This window comes from Salvia splendens, chromosome 14 (genome assembly GCF_004379255.2).
Source record: "Salvia splendens isolate huo1 chromosome 14, SspV2, whole genome shotgun sequence".
In the NCBI taxonomy this organism is placed as follows: domain Eukaryota; kingdom Viridiplantae; phylum Streptophyta; class Magnoliopsida; order Lamiales; family Lamiaceae; genus Salvia; species Salvia splendens.
This window is the reverse complement of record NC_056045.1, coordinates 26161247-26182620: the sequence shown is the minus strand read 5'-3', so window position 1 is coordinate 26182620 and position 21374 is coordinate 26161247. Positions and strand designations below refer to the sequence as shown.

The 21374-nt window shown below is 37.7% G+C and overlaps 2 protein-coding genes and 1 pseudogene across 3 annotated transcripts; 2 read left to right on the top strand and 1 right to left on the bottom strand.

Moving 5' to 3' along the window:
• Nucleotides 1–5668: 5668 nt before the first annotated feature.
• On the bottom strand, nucleotides 5669–10618 carry LOC121764420 (annotated as a pseudogene).
• An 834-nt stretch (nucleotides 10619–11452) lies between these two features.
• On the top strand, nucleotides 11453–16284 carry LOC121765228 (cell division control protein 6 homolog B-like). 2 transcript variants are annotated; one of them, XM_042161286.1, is made up of 17 exons: nucleotides 11453–11695; nucleotides 11872–11971; nucleotides 12092–12312; nucleotides 12655–12729; nucleotides 12798–12901; nucleotides 13069–13175; nucleotides 13260–13319; nucleotides 13908–13981; nucleotides 14371–14421; nucleotides 14562–14611; nucleotides 14809–14908; nucleotides 15060–15149; nucleotides 15337–15402; nucleotides 15483–15578; nucleotides 15681–15770; nucleotides 15856–15941; nucleotides 16047–16284. In XM_042161286.1, exons 1-16 carry the CDS (start codon nucleotides 11513–11515, stop codon nucleotides 15886–15888), a joined length of 1500 nt encoding a protein of 499 aa, XP_042017220.1. In that variant the 5' UTR covers nucleotides 11453–11512; the 3' UTR covers nucleotides 15889–15941; nucleotides 16047–16284. The 2 variants fall into 2 exon arrangements, with proteins under 2 accessions (XP_042017220.1, XP_042017219.1); XM_042161285.1 differs by having other exon boundaries at nucleotides 12089–12312.
• Nucleotides 16285–16948: 664 nt separating this feature from the next.
• On the top strand, nucleotides 16949–20472 carry LOC121765239 (biotin carboxyl carrier protein of acetyl-CoA carboxylase 2, chloroplastic-like). Its single transcript, XM_042161307.1, has 7 exons — nucleotides 16949–17329; nucleotides 18303–18356; nucleotides 18451–18584; nucleotides 18670–18976; nucleotides 19338–19409; nucleotides 19666–19731; nucleotides 20225–20472. The coding sequence occupies exons 1-7, from the start codon at nucleotides 17183–17185 to the stop codon at nucleotides 20246–20248; spliced, it is 804 nt and encodes a 267-aa protein (XP_042017241.1). The 5' UTR covers nucleotides 16949–17182; the 3' UTR covers nucleotides 20249–20472.
• The last annotated feature ends 902 nt before the right edge of the window (nucleotides 20473–21374 follow it).

The following is a 21374-nucleotide window of genomic DNA, read 5'->3' as shown; positions in this document are numbered from 1 at the left end:
ATGCACGCTCCACATCTGTCCGAGCCGCCTCTTGCCTTTCGGCAAACAATGCCCTCCGATCCGTTGTCGGACACGTGATAGTCTTCACGAACACGGGCCATCGAGGGTAGATCCCGTCTTCCAGATAGTACCACATACTATACCGACGGTGGTTGGCCGTGAACTCTACGTTCGGCGCTCGCCCGACACACAAGTCGTTGAATAATAGAGATTCGTTCAACACATTGAGGTCGTTGTTCGACCCAGCGACACCAAAGTAGGCATGCCAGATCCAAAATCGTTGGTCGGCAACGGCCTCCAACACAATCGTGGGATGTGTGCCCTTGTGCCCGCTAGAGTATTGTCCTCTCTAAGCCGTTGGACAATTCTTCCACTGCCAGTGCATACAGTCGATGCTGTCAAGCATCCCCGGGAAGCCGTGGGTCCGCTCTTGCATGTTCACCAACTTCCTAACGTCGTCGGTCGTTGGCTTTCTCAAGTATGTATCCTTGAATGCTTCGATGACTGCCCGACAGAATTCAGCTAGGCAATCCCGTCCAGTATGCTAGCTTACATGGAGATACTCATCGAAAATATCTGTTATAGTTCCGTAAGCGAGTTGACGTATGGAAGATGTGCATTTCTGCAAAGTCGATATACTTTGCCGCCCCACAACATCGGTGGTTTGGCAGAAATACGAGTCACGAGCTACAACTGCGTTGACAATGCCCAGGAACAAAGGCCTCCGCATCCGGAACCGGCGACGGAACATCTGATCACTCCATCGCGGATCTCTAGAGAAATAATTTGTGAAAAGCAGCAAACCAGCTTGTTCACGGTCTCGGTGAATATACATCCGAGTACGTGGTACCCAAACTTGTTGTTCGTTCCAAGCTTGAATAGCAGCTTGGTAGCGTTCCACTTCGTTGTTGATTTCTTCTTGGATTGCCGGTATCGCCGCCTCTAACATTCGGGCCATTTGAGCGTCGATTGGTCTTTGACAAGGACTCGAGGAGGCATTTTTTCGAATATTAAGGAGAGAAATGAAGTTGAATAGATATGAAAATGGATGGGGTGGTATTTTATAGATAATTTTTTGATTTTATAAAAAAAATTGAAATTGCGGCCCGGGCCGGCCCGAACACCAATTAACGCTGGGCCGGACCCCGTCGCGGCACGTCCCGATGCGCATAACCCTGAGCCGGGCCGGACCGCGGGCGCATCCCCAGGCCGCGACTGCATCCCCGGGACTAGCCCAGGACAGAAAATCCTCCCCTCCATCGTTGCGTGATGCGGGCTGGAACCCAACTGCGGCCCTACCCCATGCGTTAATGATGCTCTTAAGTGTTAAATACATATTTCCCATCTCAATACTCGGAAAAGAATAATTGGATACTTTCTTAAATAAATAAAAAATCACATGATTAATATCCAAGTACTACCTTATACACAAGTTGGTTATATATTTTAAGTCTCAATTAAGTTCAATCGTATTTTTTTAAAAAAATGTCTCAATTTAATTGGATTAATTTTCTTTTATGAAATTAAAAAGATAAAAAATTAATACTTCCTCCGTCTCATAAAAAAATGATAATTTGAAATGACACGAGAATTAATATATAATTAGCAAAGTAAGAGAAATAAGGAGAAGAATAGTCAAATTAGTGTTAGTGGATAACGAAACCCACATTATTATTAGTGTTTAATAAATTATAATGGTGAGTCATAGTGGTATAAATTATAAATAAATTGATGTATATGAATAATTAGTTGATGATAACTTTTCATAAATGGAAATGTACATATTTTATGGGACGAATGAATTACCCTTTTACTGTATTCTTTTACCTACTTTATTCTCCCTTATCTCCCTGCAAAAATAAAATATTTAATGACTTTTCTTTATTCTTTCATGTGCTTTATTCTCACTTTATTCTTGCTTATCTCTTCTGCTTTATTCTCTCTCATATTTTAATTTTTATTTATTTCATTTAATAGAATTTTTTTAACAGTACTCTTCTGATTCTATATGGTAAAGAGAAAAAACTAATGGGAATTTGTTACATGAAATAACTACCCTCGTGATAGTGTGTCACGCTTGTAAGGCTATCCACAATGGAGCGCCCTAAGGTGCGCCCTAAAGCCCGCCCTATGCACCGCCATGTCAACATTTTATCCTCCTGCTATTTCACCTGCAATGGGGCGCCATAAGGCATGTCCTAAGCATTTTCTTCTATTTGAATATTTAAATAACTACAAAAATTGGAAAAACCCTTCATTTCATTTACAATGCTGAGAAAAAGGTAACGGAACATTCTAAACCGACAGCGGAAAATAGTCTGGCCCCACCGTGGTTGCTCGACAAAATAGTCTGCAAATAGACGTTCGTGAGCTGCGGCGTGATCGCGTCGGACAGTCTTCCGACGTCGAATAGGCATGGGGATTTGCTCCTCTGCCGCTGCCGCGTGTTGAATTATGGCTAAGCATTCCGCCATTGCGTCGTGCACGGCTGCATTTAAGGCTCGAGTCAAGGTCGGACTACCGTCCTCCGAGGAACTCCGGTCGTCGTCGTGGTTCATTTTGGCTTGTGAGATTTGGAGAGATGAGAGAACTGATGCGAGAAATGTTCGTATGAAAAATGGAATGACAATCGAGGTTTAAATAGACAATTTTCGAATTAAAAACAAAACAAAAATAAAAAACGCATTGCATCGTCCGCGCCTCCTACAGTGGGCGGACGATGACGCGGACGATGTCCTATCATCCGCGCTTCGTCTGCGGACTAAGTGTTGGGCGCGGATGACGCATCGTCTGTCATCTGCGGAGCCACATCGGGCACGCTATCGTCCGCTCCATTATGAATGGCCTAAATATGATCTAGAAGTACTCATTGTTTTTGTTTAGGCAAATAAAAGAAATAATCATTGGGAAAGTCGTTGCATTTTCATGTGAAAATAGCGTGGCGCCAATAAAGAATTAATTAAAAATTGTTTGATTTGCAAATCACGATTTAGAGAGTTGTTTAAAGCCTTGGAAGCTTGAGCATTGAGAAACAAAACGTGATTGGTTGGCTCGGACAGGCAGTTGAGTGAACTTAAACGCAAATTATTACAACCCAAAAAAAATACTAGTAGTACTTGTATTTAAATGTACCTTTTATATTCTTATCATAAAAATTGATATGGAGGTAAGTATATTGTATATCCTAATACACACAAAAAATTTCGTATACATATCTTGTTATGAAACTTGATGTGAAGAGAGAAAACGTGTTGGTGCCTAAAATAATGGCCTCAAATCAGCAAATATTCAAGGTGAAATGTACTCCACTGTAACAGTAAGTGAATTTTATGTAATATACACGCACATATATGAGTTTCCTTATTTTATTTTATTTCTTTTTATTGCACTTTGATGTACATGCACAAATTTTAGTTTTCAAGCAATTTGTTGGATTCTGGAATTACAAGAGATAACAACAGGGCGTAATACAACCCAAAAGTATGAATACAGAATGGAAAACTGAAACTGAATTACAATGAAAGAATCGAAACAAAGAACCGTGAACAATGTTTAGCCGAGTCGAGGAGTCCTCTTCCCGCAAGACGAGATACGCCCCGGTAGTGCTCTCGGTTTGGCGTGTCGTCCCCAAAGGTAAAACGGCTACGTCTCTGGTGAAGCAGCACCGCAATCAACAGAACTCCGGCGAACTGGATGGAGGAGATGGCAGAGCTTTCGACAGAAAAACAATGCAGAGAGAGGGAGAGAGCTTATGCTTGTGAATGGTGTAATGTGTGTCTAATGCAGTGGAATGACTAGCCTATTTATAGGCCAAGCCACCATGCAGGGTCAACCAAGCGTGTGGCAGGAGTGTGCCATTCGCGTGTGGAGCGTGTGCTTTTTCTCACGTGGCAGCTTTGACTGTGCCACGCTTGACGACGTGTCAAGCCACTTGGATTGCTGACTCAGCGGTGGTCTAAAATGATTATTACGGGTCTAGACCCGAGCCCAAAGACCATCCAAGATCCAAGCACGGGCACGGGCTCGGGCGGGCGGGCGGCGACGGCCCGCGTGTGGGCTCTTTCACCCATCTTGGTCCACTATAATTATTAAGTAACATAAAGTCACTTAATTTAAACACATTAAAAGATGTGTCACTTCTCCAATGTGAGATAATTAACACTAGTTAATTATTCTCTAAACTCAAGCTCCAAGCTTTAATTAAAAGCTAATTACGTCCAACTTTAATCCACTATTTCTCACTCACCGGAAATCGGATTTGAGAAAGTGAATATACTACATTTATCTAGGTAAAATGTAGATCGACGTTATATCATTTAATTTCACAAAATTAAATGTCTCGTCATATTTATTATTTGGTCAAAATCCATTGACCGAACATATTTAATCCATGATTTTTACACCATTTAATAAACATATCAAAATAAAAATCTGATCTAGTAACATGCCTGTTTTCAGAGTGGCCTGGCCTGGCCCAGCCCGGCCTAAAGTTTCAATTTTGACCCGGTAGGCCCGGCACTAACTAAATACTATGTGGTATTGGAAAATATAAATTGGTCAGACGATGAGAGCATCTGAGTAGAGAAGACGTTTCCCTATCCATGAAATTAGAGGTTTGAATCACCACAATTATATAAAGTCATTATTAATTTGTTTTTCAAAAAGAAGTATACAGATTTTCGTAACTGCATTCATCTGTATCACCTAATGAAACTCGTCAGGAACAATGTGATCCTAGCTAATAACACCAACAAGAATTTTTAAAATAAAGACGCATGATATCTACAAAGCATGTCTTAAATTCTAATCATATTAAGAAGAATACAAGAACACAGCAAACAGGAAAGCAGAAGAAACAGTTGCACACAACACTGGCTCCAGATGGGATTAAACTCACCAAACCATCCACGACATCGCCTGAGTCCTATCTGGAAGCTCAGCCCAAAGCAACATGGCAGCAACCTTCTCGACTCCTACGAACTCCAAGCGATCACCAGACAGCTCAACCGTGCTATCCGGGTCTCAAACGGCAGCTCAACACCACATTCGTTTCACCTCAAATCCCCTTTCTACCTGCATCGCTTAGACCAGATATACAAGGAGAATTCCACGACATCAAAGAAGCTATCTAGCACAGATAAAAGTGGCAGGGCGAGTCGATGTAGAACTGAAGCAAAAGGAACACGAGGATTCGTTCTGAGGCTCTGGAACAAGGTCAAGTGCAGCTTAGTGAGAGAGCATAAGCCCCATAGCTAAAGGTGCAAATTTCAGTTCTTAAAAACAACTGGAATCACGATGCAAGAATATCCTTGTTTCAGATCATATACATTGTAATGCAACCAACTAATGAAAGCAAAATTACCTTTCAAGTTGACGTAAGTTCTAGCTTTTCTCAGTCTATCCACTGGTATAAATCTTCCAGTTCGATCCGATCTCAACTTGAAGCTGTTTCCGGTTTAGATCTAAGAACACTTCAAATAAACCATCATACCTAGTTCATGTTTGAAACAAAAGAGGAAAATGCAATATCCTGTATCAGCATTGCTGCTAAAAATATTGCTGCACATTGAGGAAGATTGTTTGTATACAATAAGGTCATTCTTCTCTTTCTTGTAAATACTACATACAAAATATAGATCACCCGTAAAAAGGAAGTGAGACAAACTGATCAGTTTTGTACACGAACAGACGTGGTCATAGCTAAACGTAAAAGATAACCTAAGACAGCCTCAGAGCCATTCTGTGATGCATCGATGACATGATTCATTTCAACATTCTCAAGAGGTTCTTCTGCGGCTCTCTTCAACATAAAGGCCTGTCTGACACCATAATTATCATTCTAAATAACTCGTAAGAGACTTGCCCTGAATTTTCTTTTAATAGAGATGATTGAGGTAAAAGACAACACTTGGTTTTTATGACTAACTTAACAACAAACCACTAGTTTAATTTAAGCATGGCTTAACTTTCATCCTATGAATAGAAATGATTCTGGTGGAGGAGGGAGGAGGTGAAGCCAGACCTGTCCGTGGTGTGTGATGGTTAATGAACAAGGCGGTTGGAACCATGGCTCTCCATCTATTTGTACCGGCAAGCCAGCAAAAATCTGAATCTTAATAGACTGCCCCTGTGCAAGCCTGCGAGCCCGAGATAGCCCAACCTATCCAAGACACCAATGATAATACAATACAACAGATTAGTGGTCAGTCACAATTGAAGTTGCAAATACTTCACCTTCTCTCAAGAAAGAGAGGATATTCTTTCCTGCATAACACTGATTTTTCTAGATTAAACCTTAACGTGGCATTTTGGACTGAAAAAAATTTCTATTTGGGGAACGATTTACTGTATTATAATGCTACGAAATAGCTTAGTTTATTAGAATGCTTATAAAGTAATTATCAAATTTAGTGCAACAAATTATTTGCTCTGGGATGAAAACAGTGATATTGACACCAAAAATTCTTTAAATGATGTTTCAGATCTATTCAGTAAAAGATTAAACCATCGAGTTCAGTCTAATCACCAAATAAATGGCTGAGTTAGAACGAAAAACTCCTGCAACAAAAGAGCTTCACAGTGTAATCATTATCTCGTAGGAAAAAGGAGTTTAGTGTAATCACTAAAGGAGTTTGACATGCATGCAGCTTTCCAAGATGCCATGTCCCTGAAATGCTTACTACCTCGAGCACTTTGTCATGCATAGATTGAGGATCAAAATAATCATAGTTCTCCTCTTCATTCTGCCATAGGTCGACACCGCCCATATAACTTCCAATATTAGCTATAAGGATACCCTCTGTATCCTATAATGATGAAGCAACAGAGCACTTCCAATAAGAATGTTGCACTAGATTGTTTGCTATACAAATATTTTTACATAGATTTAGCAGAAAGAAATAGTAAAACTTAGATTTTAAAAACGATGCACTGACCTCAGGAACCTCAACCTCGACACCATCCACATCCACCCGAACTTGCCAGGGGAAGTGGGCAAATGTCCTATCCATTATGCTCCTAGCACCTTCTCTTGCATAAAGAACCTTATTCATGAACTGCAAGAAACACTTTATTTGAGCGAGATGACTAAAGCAACCTATTTCGTGAATAAAGGACTTTAGCTAATAATAGGGCCTTGACCAGTTATGGAAAATATACACAAGTGCAGCACACAAAAACACTTAACGACTCTCACTCAGAGTGATGTTTGCTAAGTGCATTAGCACCTTGACTACAAGGTATTATCAATTAGTTAAATATTATGAACTTTTTAAAATACAAGCAAATACTACTCAAGCATTGACGTGAGTTCGACAAACAATCTAGTACACAGTCTGATTTCAAATCCAAACATGACTTAGCATAAACAAATTTCAAGTCAAAGACAACTAATGTCTTTAAATAAAACAAAACATACCTAAGAAGAAAAGAATCCACAGCATGAAGCCCAAATGAACATAAGCAAATCATAGAATATGTAAAACAACAATGGAAGAAATAACTTCCAATATTTGTTATTAGCTGCACCTTAGAATATAGAGAAGCTCTTTCTTACTACAGAGAAGCTCTTTCTTACTAGTCGGGAAAAATAGAAGAGGTGATTTCACTATATTTATGGCCGGGGACAGGCCCTATTACAAGAATACAGTTTTTATTAGGGTGGTAGCTTTGAAAAGACAAATATCTTTTTTTTTTCATTTCTGGAGAAATATGATCGGAAGGAGCTAATTCCAACCCCCCGGTAAAATAATAATAGCCCCCACATTCAAATGTCTACAAGGTGCTCCAAGCCCCGATTATTTCGCTGTAGGTGAACAGACCAAAAAGAATGATCAAAAAATTCTAGAGACTGAATGGCAGCTATTTAGGGGCATATATCCATGTCATGTTGTGACTGAATTTGTAAATGAGAGTCTTGAAAATTAAGAAACCTACAGCTTCCCTTCAACAAAATTACCAAAGAACAAGTAACATAGAATTTCCCATGCACCATCAAGCAAGAGCGTAATATCAATAATAAGACACCCAAACAGTAATTTGTGAGTAATTTCCGGAAAAATTGAAATTTTACTTCCATTGACACATTACAATGTTTTAGAAAAAATGAAAACTTCAAGTATTAACGAGTGCAATGGCTTTATTTCCAGAAGCTGTGACCATCCTTTACGATACAAACTAACAGTATCTACCTGGTTGTAGAACTTATCAGGGTTCTCTTCTCTCATATTATGGATTTCCAAAGCAACTTTTGCATCACATCCAACCCCTGCAAAAGCAGAAATTGTTAATGAGGACACACATTTTGTATACAAATTTTTCAGTGTAAAAATTGGTGCAAGGTTGTCAAGAGAAGTTACAGATAAATAAACTAAATATGGCAGGAAGTTCAATACGAAATGTACCAAGATAGTTGTTCATGAATTTAGGAGAATGGAGTGGTTTCCTGTGCTGGCTCGAGAATGATACCTGCCTTCTATCAAGCATGGTAACTGCAGCATGTTCTATGTGATCTAATAATGTATACAGACCTCCTTGCCTCTCAACTGAACCTAGGCCAGCCCCTCAAGAAAGTACTGGAGACATATCATTTCCAGTCCCAGCAGGAAGAATGGCCACTGGTGGAGGAGAAACAAAGTTTTGTTTGTCTATTGCATTCAAAACCCAGCCAACAGTTCCATCTCCTCCACAAACAAGAATTCGGAAATGAGGAATCTTTCTAAATAAGTAGAGTCCAGCTTCCGGCCCTTGTGCTGAGCTTAATTCAAAAACCTATACAGTGAACAAACTAATTAATGTACCAAAACAGCATAACAATTCATATAGGAATATTGAAATACATTCAATAAAGTAAAGATAGTAAGATTAATCCGCAAGGACAAGCAGGAGCAACCCCACACACACACAACCACAAGATATAATACATGGAGTCAAAACAACAATCGGGACAGGTATCTACATAGATGCACAACTTCATATATCTGGTCTTGATAATTGTTTCTAATTGCAGATGATTCCTTCAATTCAACCTCATACTAGCCTAATCACCAGAAAACTGGTGAGCAATGAAAACCATTAATTGGTGAATGAATAGCATATTCATAAGCATAGATGATGCAACTACTACTTTCTATGCAGCTCTTAGATGTCCAATCTCTTCTTCCATAGAAGTTTCATTAAACTATTTGGAGGGGACTGAAAATCAATATAAGAAACTTTTAACCCAAAAGGGAAAAGTTGGTAATTGCCATGGACAAATATGACTTCTCTTTAATTCCTAAGCTCTAACTATCCTAACTGGTGGGATGCAACTATCATCATTACATTAGTGTTTTCCTAGATATATAGATACAAGTTTATGTTCAGGCACTTCAAACCTGTTCCAATGAAATATTTGGTTCAAATTAATGCCAAAATTAAATGATACTGCCTAAACAACTCTGACCTGTACAGGATTCAGTAGAATATTCAGTCTCTGTTTGAATGAATTTCCTCGTTGAGCTCCACTCTTTTTGTTGATGAACACGAGTAAGGGCTTTGCCTCAGGTGGCAGATCATTTATATCATACTTTTGTCTCAGGCCTCCTAACTGAGTCCCCTCTTTTCGATTAATAGATAAGCTTCTTTCCAAACTAGGATCCGTTTCCATCTTCTTTGCTTCTCCTTGTTGGTCCACCTCCTTAGTATTTGTTTGACCGTTTTGGTTTTCTTCAGTTCTATGAGAACCATTCACCATCTGACTGGTCTCCTTCGTAATCTCCATGGAGGTACCACTCATATCACTACTATTACCAAAATCATTTGAGATCTCAATTCCATTCTTATAATTCATACTCTGACATCTTATGCTAGCACGCACAGAAGATTCAATCCCATTGGCTCCTTGGGTGATGGAACTCAGAAATCCACCAGAAGAAGTCCTAAAAAATTGTTTCACATATAGAGGTGATAGTATAAGCCTTCTATAAGGTCCCAAATCACAAGCATCCCCTGTGTCATTAAACAAACTACCATGGCAGTCAACATGCACCAAGCGCTGACACCATAAGCAACACGATATTGGGGATTCCCTAAGAAAAGTACCACTGCATGACTCTTCACAGTAGCAACAGAATGAGGATTCATCGGGCTGATCTGTTACCTTGGTCCACCGCACTGCCCATTGATGCATCATGTGTTCATAGCCAAACATCGACACACACTTACAGTTTCTGAGAGCATTAGAGGAGCAACCCAAGTGGGACGCTGCACCACGTATGCTACAACAGTGGATAAAACTATCAGAAAGTCTCATTTGGCTTCTGATAGTTTGGGAAGGTGGCACAGACTTTAAACAAACACAGCATTTAAACCTTTTCCCTCGAGCTACAGATTCCAAAACCCAAGTATGAGGAGCCATGGCAACCAAGTGCCTTGTTTTGGGGTTTTTCTTTGACCTGGCTATGGCTCTCATCCAAGTTAAATTAATGTTTCTTCTCCACTGGAAAACTGTGTAAAAAATAGTTAATATGCCCACCAAACCAGCAATGAAGCAAGATACAATAAACAGATGAGATTCTGCCATTTCAGCTGGATTTATCCAGCTGGGAAGAAGAGCATCAAAGTCCATGAAGTCATCCATGTCTAGAATAAGTCTCCAACTGTTTGCTTACACATAATCGAAAAAACTAGTTCATCTGTATCCAGGTTGTCAGCTTCAGCACCCATTGAGGTTACAGACACCAGATTTACATCCCAAATTGATTGTATATTCAATTGATTCTATCAGCTTTGTGAAACTATGTAATGATTAAACTGCGCCCTTTCAGAAAGTTTCAGCTTATCTGAACGTTATTTTCCAGAAAATGCCTCAACTATGTTCCTGCATCGGTCAATCATCAACCTCTTCTTGTGAAGCTCCTTAGCTGTGATAATGAAATAAATAGCTTCAATAGTTAAAACCATACAAAGATGAAATGCTACACTACACCAAACACATAAATTGAACGTACAGGAAAGCAAGATCAGGTGGTGGAAAACACCTTTATATTCTTAAATATTACTTAGTAAAATTTTCATTTTGGCCGTAATATAATGTAGTTTACTAGTACTAATTCTTAGAAAAATATCGTTCTGCTAATTATAATGCACCTAGGCTATCCTAACGGCAAACCAATAATCGAAATAAACCACCTTATCAACTCATAGGATATGACTCCTATGAATTTATTAAATTTTCGAGGTATAGTATTCTAACATACTTAAATTTTAGCGTTTCAAAAATTGGTTAAACTTAATGACTTAATGAGTCAAATTTTAAGAACATCTCTAACTAGCCAGCAAAGCAACTCGGGTCGGATCCCGAGACCCGCCCCGCAACTATTTCCCGCCAATGCACCCACTTCCCGCCGTATGAAGCATTTGTACACTACCATATAAACTATTGGCCATCACTCTCAATCCCCAACAGCTGCTCTCTCAATTTCTTCAACCCTTTTCCATCCACGCAGCTTCCGCTACCAGTCCCTATACAGATATGCCGGCCTTCGCAGCTCTCCGTCAATTTCCATCGTCGGATCCGACCTCAGAGGCCATAGTTGCCGTTACACCTCGGAAAACTCGCCTGATATCCGATTCGGATGCTGCAATCGGATCGCCGCTGCGCAAATCTCCTCGATTCTGCAAAGAAGGCACCCCTCATAGCTCCCCGACAGCTAATGTAAGCTCTCACGCCCTGTAAACCACTAGTTTATTCATCAGTTATCCGGATTCCGTAATTTGATGCGATGTGAGGTGTGATATCTTCTTGTTGTTATTTGTTTCGATGATGGTCTCGAGGTTTAATATGTTTAGTTAGTCTTAAATTTTGCTTTGGATTCTCATCAATTACGACAGATACGAAAATGCCTGAAAACATCCTTAAATTTGAGTGGATCACCTCAGAAGAAGCAATTATCAGAGGATTTTGTTGAGAGACAGAACTGGAATCCAAGAGGTTAGTGTTAATTATTAGGAGATGATGTGTTGTGAGTATATATCGAGGTGTTTCAGGTGTGATTATGCCTTATTTGTTTCGGATTGGTTAGTTCTTACACGGTTAGTTATTCACTAGTAGATGAGACGCAACGAAGAGCTGTTAATGAGGCATTACATGTATCAACTGCCCAAACGAATGTTGTCTGCCGCGAAAATGAGCAGAACCGGATCCTGGATTTCTGCAAGAAATGCATCAAGGAAGAGAAGGCTGGAAGTCTGTATGTGTGTGGGTGCCCGGGAACTGGGAAGACACTGTCGATGGAAAAAGTAAAAGCGATGCTTGCCGATTGGGCAAATGAGGTACTCATTCTTGCTGCATCTAAAATTGTTTTTTGCTTAGGTACAGAAAATTTGAATAGCATGATATTCGCTGATGCTATTATGTCTATGTCTATCTGAAATTTTGGGTTCCCAAGTAGTAAAATGTTTAGTACTGAAATGGAATATGACTTTCCAATTAAAATTTGTTTGTTTCATGAATTAGGAACCCCAATCAAAATTTTCCTTTGATCTTGATTAAGGAACAAATTTTAGCTTAAGTAAATGAAATGTTCCGTTTGTGATCAACAACATGTTTTTCCTACAATCCAGTGATATCATCTTGTTAACAGTAACATGCATTTTCTTTTCTGTGGGGAACAGGAATGTATACAGTATCCAGATGTATTGCCCATCAATTGCACTTCTCTTGCGAACATGAATGATATTTTCAGCAAGGTATATTGATGCTATGTACGAGTGATTTCAAACCAAGACCTCAGATTACTAATACCTTGCTGTTATAGATTCTTGAGCAAAACCATTCTGGGAAGAGACGTAGTCATTCTACATCATCTTTGCAGCAGCTTCAGAACTTGTATTCTCAACAGACCCCTGGCATGAAGATGATGTGAGTGTCATGTGCCTTTTTTCCTGTTCCTTAAGCCTAAGACATGATAGTTCCCATTTTATACAGCTTATTTCTTGGTTAAGTAAATCTTTAGTTGCCATTATGTAGGAGATGCATTCAAGTTCTATGAATTCTGTTGTTTCTTAACTCACTGAATACCGTGACAGATTGGTTATAGCTGATGAGCTGGATTATTTGATTACCAGAGATCGAGCTGTGCTTCATGATCTTTTCATGCTAACAACATTGCCTTTCTCCAAGTGTATTTTGCTAGGTATGTTAACGACCTTACAATGTTAAATATTCAAGGTCATTTACCCTGAGAGTTGGTTTTAATCTTCTTAACTTGCATACACAGGGGTTGCTAATGCTATTGACTTGGCCGACAGGTTTATCCCAAAGCTACGTTCTTTAAATGGTGAGTACTTGTTAATCAGCTCATTTCTAGTATCTGCCTATTACAGCTTTTTGGCTGCATCCCTTTTTTTTCCTGAGGAATAATTTACTCCTCATTTTGAGGTACTAGTCCTACATCATGTAATTATGAGGTTCTACTGATGTTTTTTTTGTCGACCAGATTACAAGACGAAAGTGTTCTCCTTGTGCTTAGAGTACCTTTTTTCTGATCTGTAGAACTATTCTTGAAACACTCATAGTTGCTTGCGTTCATCCTAAAGTTGTATCAGCTTGCGGAGTTTGAAATTCAAGGATTTGAAATGAATTTGTTATTTACTCGTTTTTCATGTCAATACAATGTATAGGGTTTTTTCACAATATTAAGTGTATCCAGTTAACTAGTTTCTCACATACTCTCTTCTTAGAACCTCATTCTCCAAGGATATACTTCTTCTCAGATTTAGTTTACATGTGCATCCTTGGATGTGCTCTGCATTCGTATTCTATGTCATGCTTCTTATCACAGTTTCATCTGTCTTTTATATGTACTTTCTTTAAAGTTGTCATAAATGTCCCAGATTTTGGTTGATTTATTATATTTTTAATTTAGGTAAACATATGGTCATAACCTTTTGTGCCTACTCCAAGGATCAGATCATCAATATCCTTCAAGAAAGACTAAGGGTAAGCCTTTAATTTCCCAGCTTTTACCAAGTTCTCACTGGATGTCATGAATACAGGAGTAACATACTATTGAATGCTGAAGGAAAATCTAGAACATTAGTTGACCGACTTGGATCAAATTGACTGAAGGCTCTTGTTTACCTTATTCCACTAATCAGTTTTTTGCATAACTAACTTTAAAGTATATCTAAAAAATAATAGGATAACATAGAAAGAAATGAAAGGTTAAAGAATACGAAAAACATAAAGAATGTTTTAGCTCTATCTCATCAGCAATGCATCTATAGAAGTATTCTCTGAGATCACATAGTTTATAGTTTTATACTACGGAGTATATGTTTTGCTTGGATAAATATCATGTCTGCCTAACATAACTGCAATTTTGATAGGCACTTCCCTACACTGTTTTCCAGCCACAAGCTCTGGAACTCTGTGCCAGGGTGAGCTCAATTTCTTTTCCTCTGGACCATTAAAACACGTGGTTTTCTTTCTCTCCAGATTTCTTGCACCCTTACTGGTAAATAAGGGTCAGTTTTACATGTCTTAATATATTGTGAATGATGTTCTTCTATTTCTGCAGAAAGTTGCTGCAGCATCTGGAGATATGAGAAAGGCTCTTGCAGTGTGCAGGTTGATATTTTTTCACTTATCCTTGCATACCATCTTGTATGCTACGTCCAATTGACTCCAAACCAGAGCAGTTTCCTGAGATGCCATAATTAGGTCCTTAGGAAAATGGATTAAGTTACTATTGACTTTTAAGACTATGTGTTGCTTAAGTCCACATTGAACTGGAATAACAAGAACTTTTTGATATGTTTTTTCAGGAATGCGATTGAAATTCTAATAGGTGACTCTATGCTATCATCATTAGATGGGACTGAAGATCAACAAAAATCTGCAGAAAATGTTTCGATGTCCAATCAAGTAAGTAACACAAGAAACATTATTATCTACTTAGTTTTATCATTCTTCCCAAAATGTTTTCTGAAATCTGTAATGAAAAACCTCTCTTCATTCCAATATGCACTTTGAAGATTTCAACCATGTCTTTTTAAAGATTGGGAACTTTTTTCAGGTAAGAATAGATCATGTTGCTGCTGCATTATCAAAGGTGTATAAATCGCCAGTGGTAGACACAATTATATCGCTGCCCCAACATCAGCAGGTAGGATAAATTTGCAACATTGTGGGGGGTTTTTATGAGGGCATACATCATGTAAAATTATTTGATTCCAAAGTCAATTCTCTTCCAAGCTTTTGATTCAAACTAATCATCAGTTTTATGAGTAATGAACAATTTACGCTTTTCTTTAAATCTCCATATGCTTTTTTAATGGAAGCTATATCCCCAGATCATACTGTGCTCAGTTGTGAAGCTTTTTCGAGGGGGAAAGAAGAAAGACACAACTCTCGGAGAGGTGTGCTTTCTGCTAGTTCTCAGTACCAATATTAGTCTTCAAAATGTGGAGATTAAGTTCCATTTATTATATTGCTGCAGTTGAACAAATATTACGTGGATGTTTGTAAATCAACTTCGATTCCTCCAGTTGGCATTTTGGAGCTTTCAAGTATGTGCAGGGTACTGGATGACCAGGTAAAACATACTATTCGCGACCACGCAAACACAATGTTCTACATGACAGTCTGAATATTACATACGTTCTTATTCCATGGGAAAAAACATTTGAAATTGCAGGGAATTCTGAAACTTGGACAATCACGAGATGATAAGCTAAGAAGAGTGACATTAAAGGTTGATGGAGCAGACATTGTTTTTGCACTGCAGGTACTCGATTATGCCTATATTTGTGCGTGTGTGTGAGTTATATCTCCTCAAGTTCTATATTTGATCACAATAATGTTGGGAACAGGGAGTTCGATTCTTCCGGAACTGTCTGCAGTGATCCTTTGATGGTTGTTATGAGGCCAATATTCTACATGAAACCAAATTAAGGAGGTAAAGTTAGTAAACCACATACATGTTATGATGTTAATACACTTTTCGGTTGCATTTATGATAATTTTATTAACATAAACTATCTCTCCCTCTGAACATGTATAGGCAAAACAACACATGCAGCACCTACATGCTCTAAGTTGGTAATACTCAGCTGCTACGATTGAAGAGAAGCAAATGAGCTCATGAACACAACGAAGAAGATAAAATAGCTAGAAGCAAGGCAGCCATACACTGTAATGTTGTCTAAAACTGTAAATTGTTTCGACAATATATATTACCTTGTGAAACGCACGGGACTTTTATTTTATTTTATTTATTTATTTATTTATTTATTTATTTATATGAGTGTTAACATTTGTAGAATGTACAATGTACTTATAGGAAATACACATTCCATTTTATTGAGAAATGATATGTTATGTGAGTACCAATCTATAGGTACTTGTTTCGTAGCATTTTGTTTGTTTTATATACCAATTTGATTTTAATATATTAAAGTTATTATTAAAATTACTAATTTACTATAAACTATCTAACAATAAAAATTTAGTTTATTATTTTATACATTCATTTTAACTATGATGATTTCGAACTTTCATGTTTAAATGATTCCATAAAATTAATGATTTTATTTACAGTTTTTAATGTATAATAATCAAACTTATTATATAAATAAAATTATAGCAGAAAGTTATTTTTGTGTTGGTAAGATTTTAGAAAATGTGAATGAATATGAATAAAAGAAGTTAGTGGAATGTATATTCTTTTTAGATATTTATTTTATAATAAAATGCTATGAATGAATTAAAAAAAATTATAACATCTCTTTGTCATATCATAAGTATAAAATAAAAGAGCAAAATGTCATAAATACTTGCACGCTAAAAGAGCATATAGTAAAGCCGTGACATATAAAAATTTGAAATAGGCAGAAAACTTGTTGAAGTTATAAATGTCCCCACCGATTATTAATTTGGCCGAAAATATTGATAGTACAACGTTGGTTAAACCACCACGATGAGCCAAACTAAAACGACGCCGTTCCATATACCGATACCCTCGAGCGCAACGCCTCCATTTCCTCTCTCAATAACTCCGTAGTTTCTTATTTAGTCTCCACTACATTCTCATCGCCCTCTTCTCCTTGCTAGTTCTTCGATATTTCCCATTGCATTCCAGTCTACGATTGCAATTCGCTGATTTGTCCTTTACTTTTGTTGGTGAAGCAACAATCATCAATGGCGTCTTTCAGCGTCCCGTGCCCGAAGGTTTCGCCTCTGCTGGCCGCTTCATCTCAGCCGGCTCAGAGACCGAACTGCATTGCTTCGTTTCCTCGATCTGATTCCAGATCAACTCCTGCATTGACAACAAAAGCTCAGATTCAGGTAAAATGGCTGTCTCTAGCTGTTTAGTGAATTCATACTAGTATCATGCATGAACGCAGTTTTCTAGACTAGATTGATTAATGCTCTAGTTTGGTTGAGCTGCTAAACTGTTACTATCAATTTGAACTTTTTGATTCCGCTGCGGTTGATTGCAAGTCATACATATGGAAATTTAAATCATGCGCTGTTATTGCATTATCATATGTATATTAGTTATCTGCGAAGAAATTTCGACATTAGAAATCATTGCTGTGTAATTGCGTAGAGAGAAGATGTATTTTAATATAAAGTTAAGTTTGTAAGAGCTGAATATGTGATATGAAAATAGTGTGTATCTATCTCATGTGAATAGGAAAAAACACGACAACAAGTCTCCATCAGCAATGAATTCAATAAGTTCCTCTTGAAGCAGCAGTGATATACATTCTCAAAGTAAATGTAGTAGGCTCCATTGAGTGATTATTACATCCCACAATTAACATATTCCCGATATTCCACTAGTTTCAGTGAAAATATTTATATGGTGACTATATTTAGAAGCCTTTTTATGAAGTGATGTATCAAGATTCAATTCAAAAGATGTTGGATATCTGAGAGCATCTGTTCAGAGAACACATTAGGAATTCTTGTATGCATGTTCAGTTTTGCATAATTTGGAAAGTTCAATTGTTGGTTTAGTGGTGATGAGTATCGTGGATATTGAACATGAGTTTAATATCTGATCATTGCTTTTAAATGGAACTGAAACAGTTAGCGATTGAATATAGGATATGTTAATGCCCCAGTGATTAGATGTTCAATTTCATTGATAAATCCTATACTGGAGACGGAAGGACTTGGGCTGCTTCGATTTTTTCATGTCTTTTAACAAGTTTAGATCTGGGAATATCATATAATGCAGTTTACTTAAGATAGAAACAGTGATGTTTAATTTGTAGATAACGGCAAGCTATAAGTTATTCCTTTTCTGCAGGGATGTAGCCGCACCCAATCAGATGCCTTTAAGGTCTGTTCTCAGCTTAGTCAGGTAAGACGAAAAATTATGTTTGTATAAACAGTTTCTGTTTTCATTTGTTGCTTTTCAATTCTTCAATACTAAGATTATTTCCCATTTCAACTAGGCTGTGGTCGAAAAAGCTTCGAATGGTACTACAGCTCTAGAGACACTGCCTATCCTAGAATCTGAAAAGCAAGAAGAAGCTCCAGATGCATCCTCTGTTTCAGCTTTTATGACCCAAGTATCAGATCTCGTCAAGTATGTAAACCAAATTGCGTTAGAATCTGGTCATTGTCTCATTCAGTCTCTATATTATAACTTCTCCATTTTATCACATGGCCAGGCTTGTCGATTCCAAAGATATTGTGGAGTTGCAGCTTAAACAATTGGATTGTGAAATCCTTATCCGGAAAAAGGAAGCACTGCCACAGCCATCAATTCCAGCTCCTGTTTATTATACACCACCTCCTACATACCAGTCTGCACTACCACCAAGCACTCCTGCTCTGGCGTCTGTGGCCTCTGCACCTTCACCTCCCACTTCAGCACCTGCACCAACAAAACCAAAGTCATCGCATCCCCCATTTAAATGCCCTATGGCTGGAAACTTCTATCGCTCTCCAGCTCCTGGTGAACCACCTTTTGTGAAGGTTTGCACAAAACACGTGAATCTATACATGAAGATATCTATATATGATTACATACAGTAGATGTGTACACATTTAATAATGTCTATTCTTCATCTATATATATAGGCTGAGACTTTGGTGTGAGCTCAATGTATGTGTCTGGGAGGATTTTCTCATTTTTTATATCTAACTAAAGCTATCTCCTCTTGCAGAGGTGCCACACACAATATACACCCAATACTTTTATGCTTAAAACTATTTTACTATATTTTAATCTAAGTTTGCAAAGGAAACATCAGCACATGCCATTTTATTTTTATCTAATGGTTGTTAACTACTACTACATGATTGTATATTTGCTTTTCTTTATCCTGAATTTTAGGTTGGGGATAAGGTGCAAAAGGGACAGGTACTATGCATTATTGAGGCTATGAAACTGATGAATGATATTGAGGTGAGCTTCAATCTCTTGTAAAACATTTATTCATGTATCTATATTCTTGTTTATTGGTGGATACATGTGTCTAGATAAGTAATTTGAAATTTAAATTGGGTGATTCAGCTTGAGGGATATTCTGAAAGCTTATGGTTAAGCTCCTTGAGATTGCTGATTCCATATTGCCTATTTACTTAGCACTGAAAATATGCTCATCTCCATTTTTCTATACGCCATTCGGATATCTTTATTTATTTATTCGTTTATTTTTCAGGCTGATCAGTCTGGCACCGTAGTTGACATTCTTGTAGATGATGGCAAACCTGTCAGCTTGGATACGGTAAATTGTTTTCTTTCTCCACTCTTACTCAAAACTCCATTTTTGAAATTCGTATCGAAATTCTGGCATGTGGTTGTGTGGGAAGCTAATAGTTCAATGCTAAATAAGCTTTGATCTCGAACCTGATCATATTTCCTCCGCGTATGATAGAATGATGCACAACTTACTCCCTCCGTCTAAGAAAGTTTGTCACATTTTTCCATTTCCGTCCGTTCCACAAGATTTGTCACATTTCACTTTTTACCATTTTTGGGTAGTGGACCACATATTCCACTAACTCATTATAAAATTATATAAAGTAGGACCCACATTCGACTAACTTTTTCAACTCACTTTCCATTACATTTCTTAAAATCCGTGTTCGGTCAAAGTGTGACATATTTTATGGGATGGAGGGAGTAGTAATACTGATACAAGTCAGATATGTGATCCTCAAACATCATATTCCACAGATCTGCTATATCTCCTTCTCATAATTTTTTTTCTTTTGCAGCCTTTATTTATAATTGAGCCATGAGGAACCAGGTTCACCTCTAGTGAAAAACAACCTTTAAAGCTCCGAAGTGTGAGATTTATCTGCCTTCTTGAAAACTACAGTGTTAAATTAGGACAATGTTGTTTTACTGTAACGCTGTTTAGAAATTCTGGTGCTAATTTATAAACATCACAATAATACGTATTTTTGCATCCATCACATTGATACACGTGCATACATAATTAAAATTCATTTTGATGGTCCAACTGAAGTGTATCATCTTTTTTGCTGCAATAGTTTTAAATTACTTTTGACTCGAAATTTCTTTTAATTTCTTACTATTATTATAAATGAGTCACTCACCCCTTAAAAGGCTTCATAAAGAGGAAGATTATCCATATTTATATAGAGGAGCTAGGATCATCACCAAGTCGATGCGAAACAAAATTTAAGAGTTTTAACACGCCCCCTCACGCCTGGGCCGGAATGACAAATCGGACTTCCATTACGTGGGTAGGCAAGAGAAGAGATAAAGAGATAAATCCATTATCGACTTGGTGAGTGACCCATTTCTAATAAGTATTAAAATTAATTTTAATTTTGGGTTATGTCAAATTAATAAGTTTGTGCTTTCTATTAGTTTGGAAATAGGGTTAGAAATAAGTTTAAGAAGACACTAGGGCGGTGACTTGACATTCACATGACATGTGTGCGAAAGACGAAAATTTTGCAATTATCTTACTTGTCTATTTTTCGTAAAGTAAGAGATGATGTGGCATTCGAGCATTGCTTAGAATAACAATAAAAAGTATTTCTCCTCTGTCCTATAATAAGAATCCTGTTTTGCCATTTCGGTCTGTTCCACAATAGAAGTCATATTTCGTTCCACAATAGGAGTCATATTCACTTTTGCCATAAATGGTAAGTAGGCTCCACATTTCACTAATTTATTCTACTCACATTTAATTACTATATTACTAATATATCTACGAAGGACTCGAACCCAAGACCTTTGGCCTCGGGCATTATTAATCTTTCTACCGCTTGGCTAACTCAGACCCACCGTACTTGTGTAATTCTATTTAAATCTTGTAGGAGTAATAATGTGCATGAAAGTATTCATCAAGAATCGTCATTTATCTCCAAATATGGCTCTACTCAAGAAACT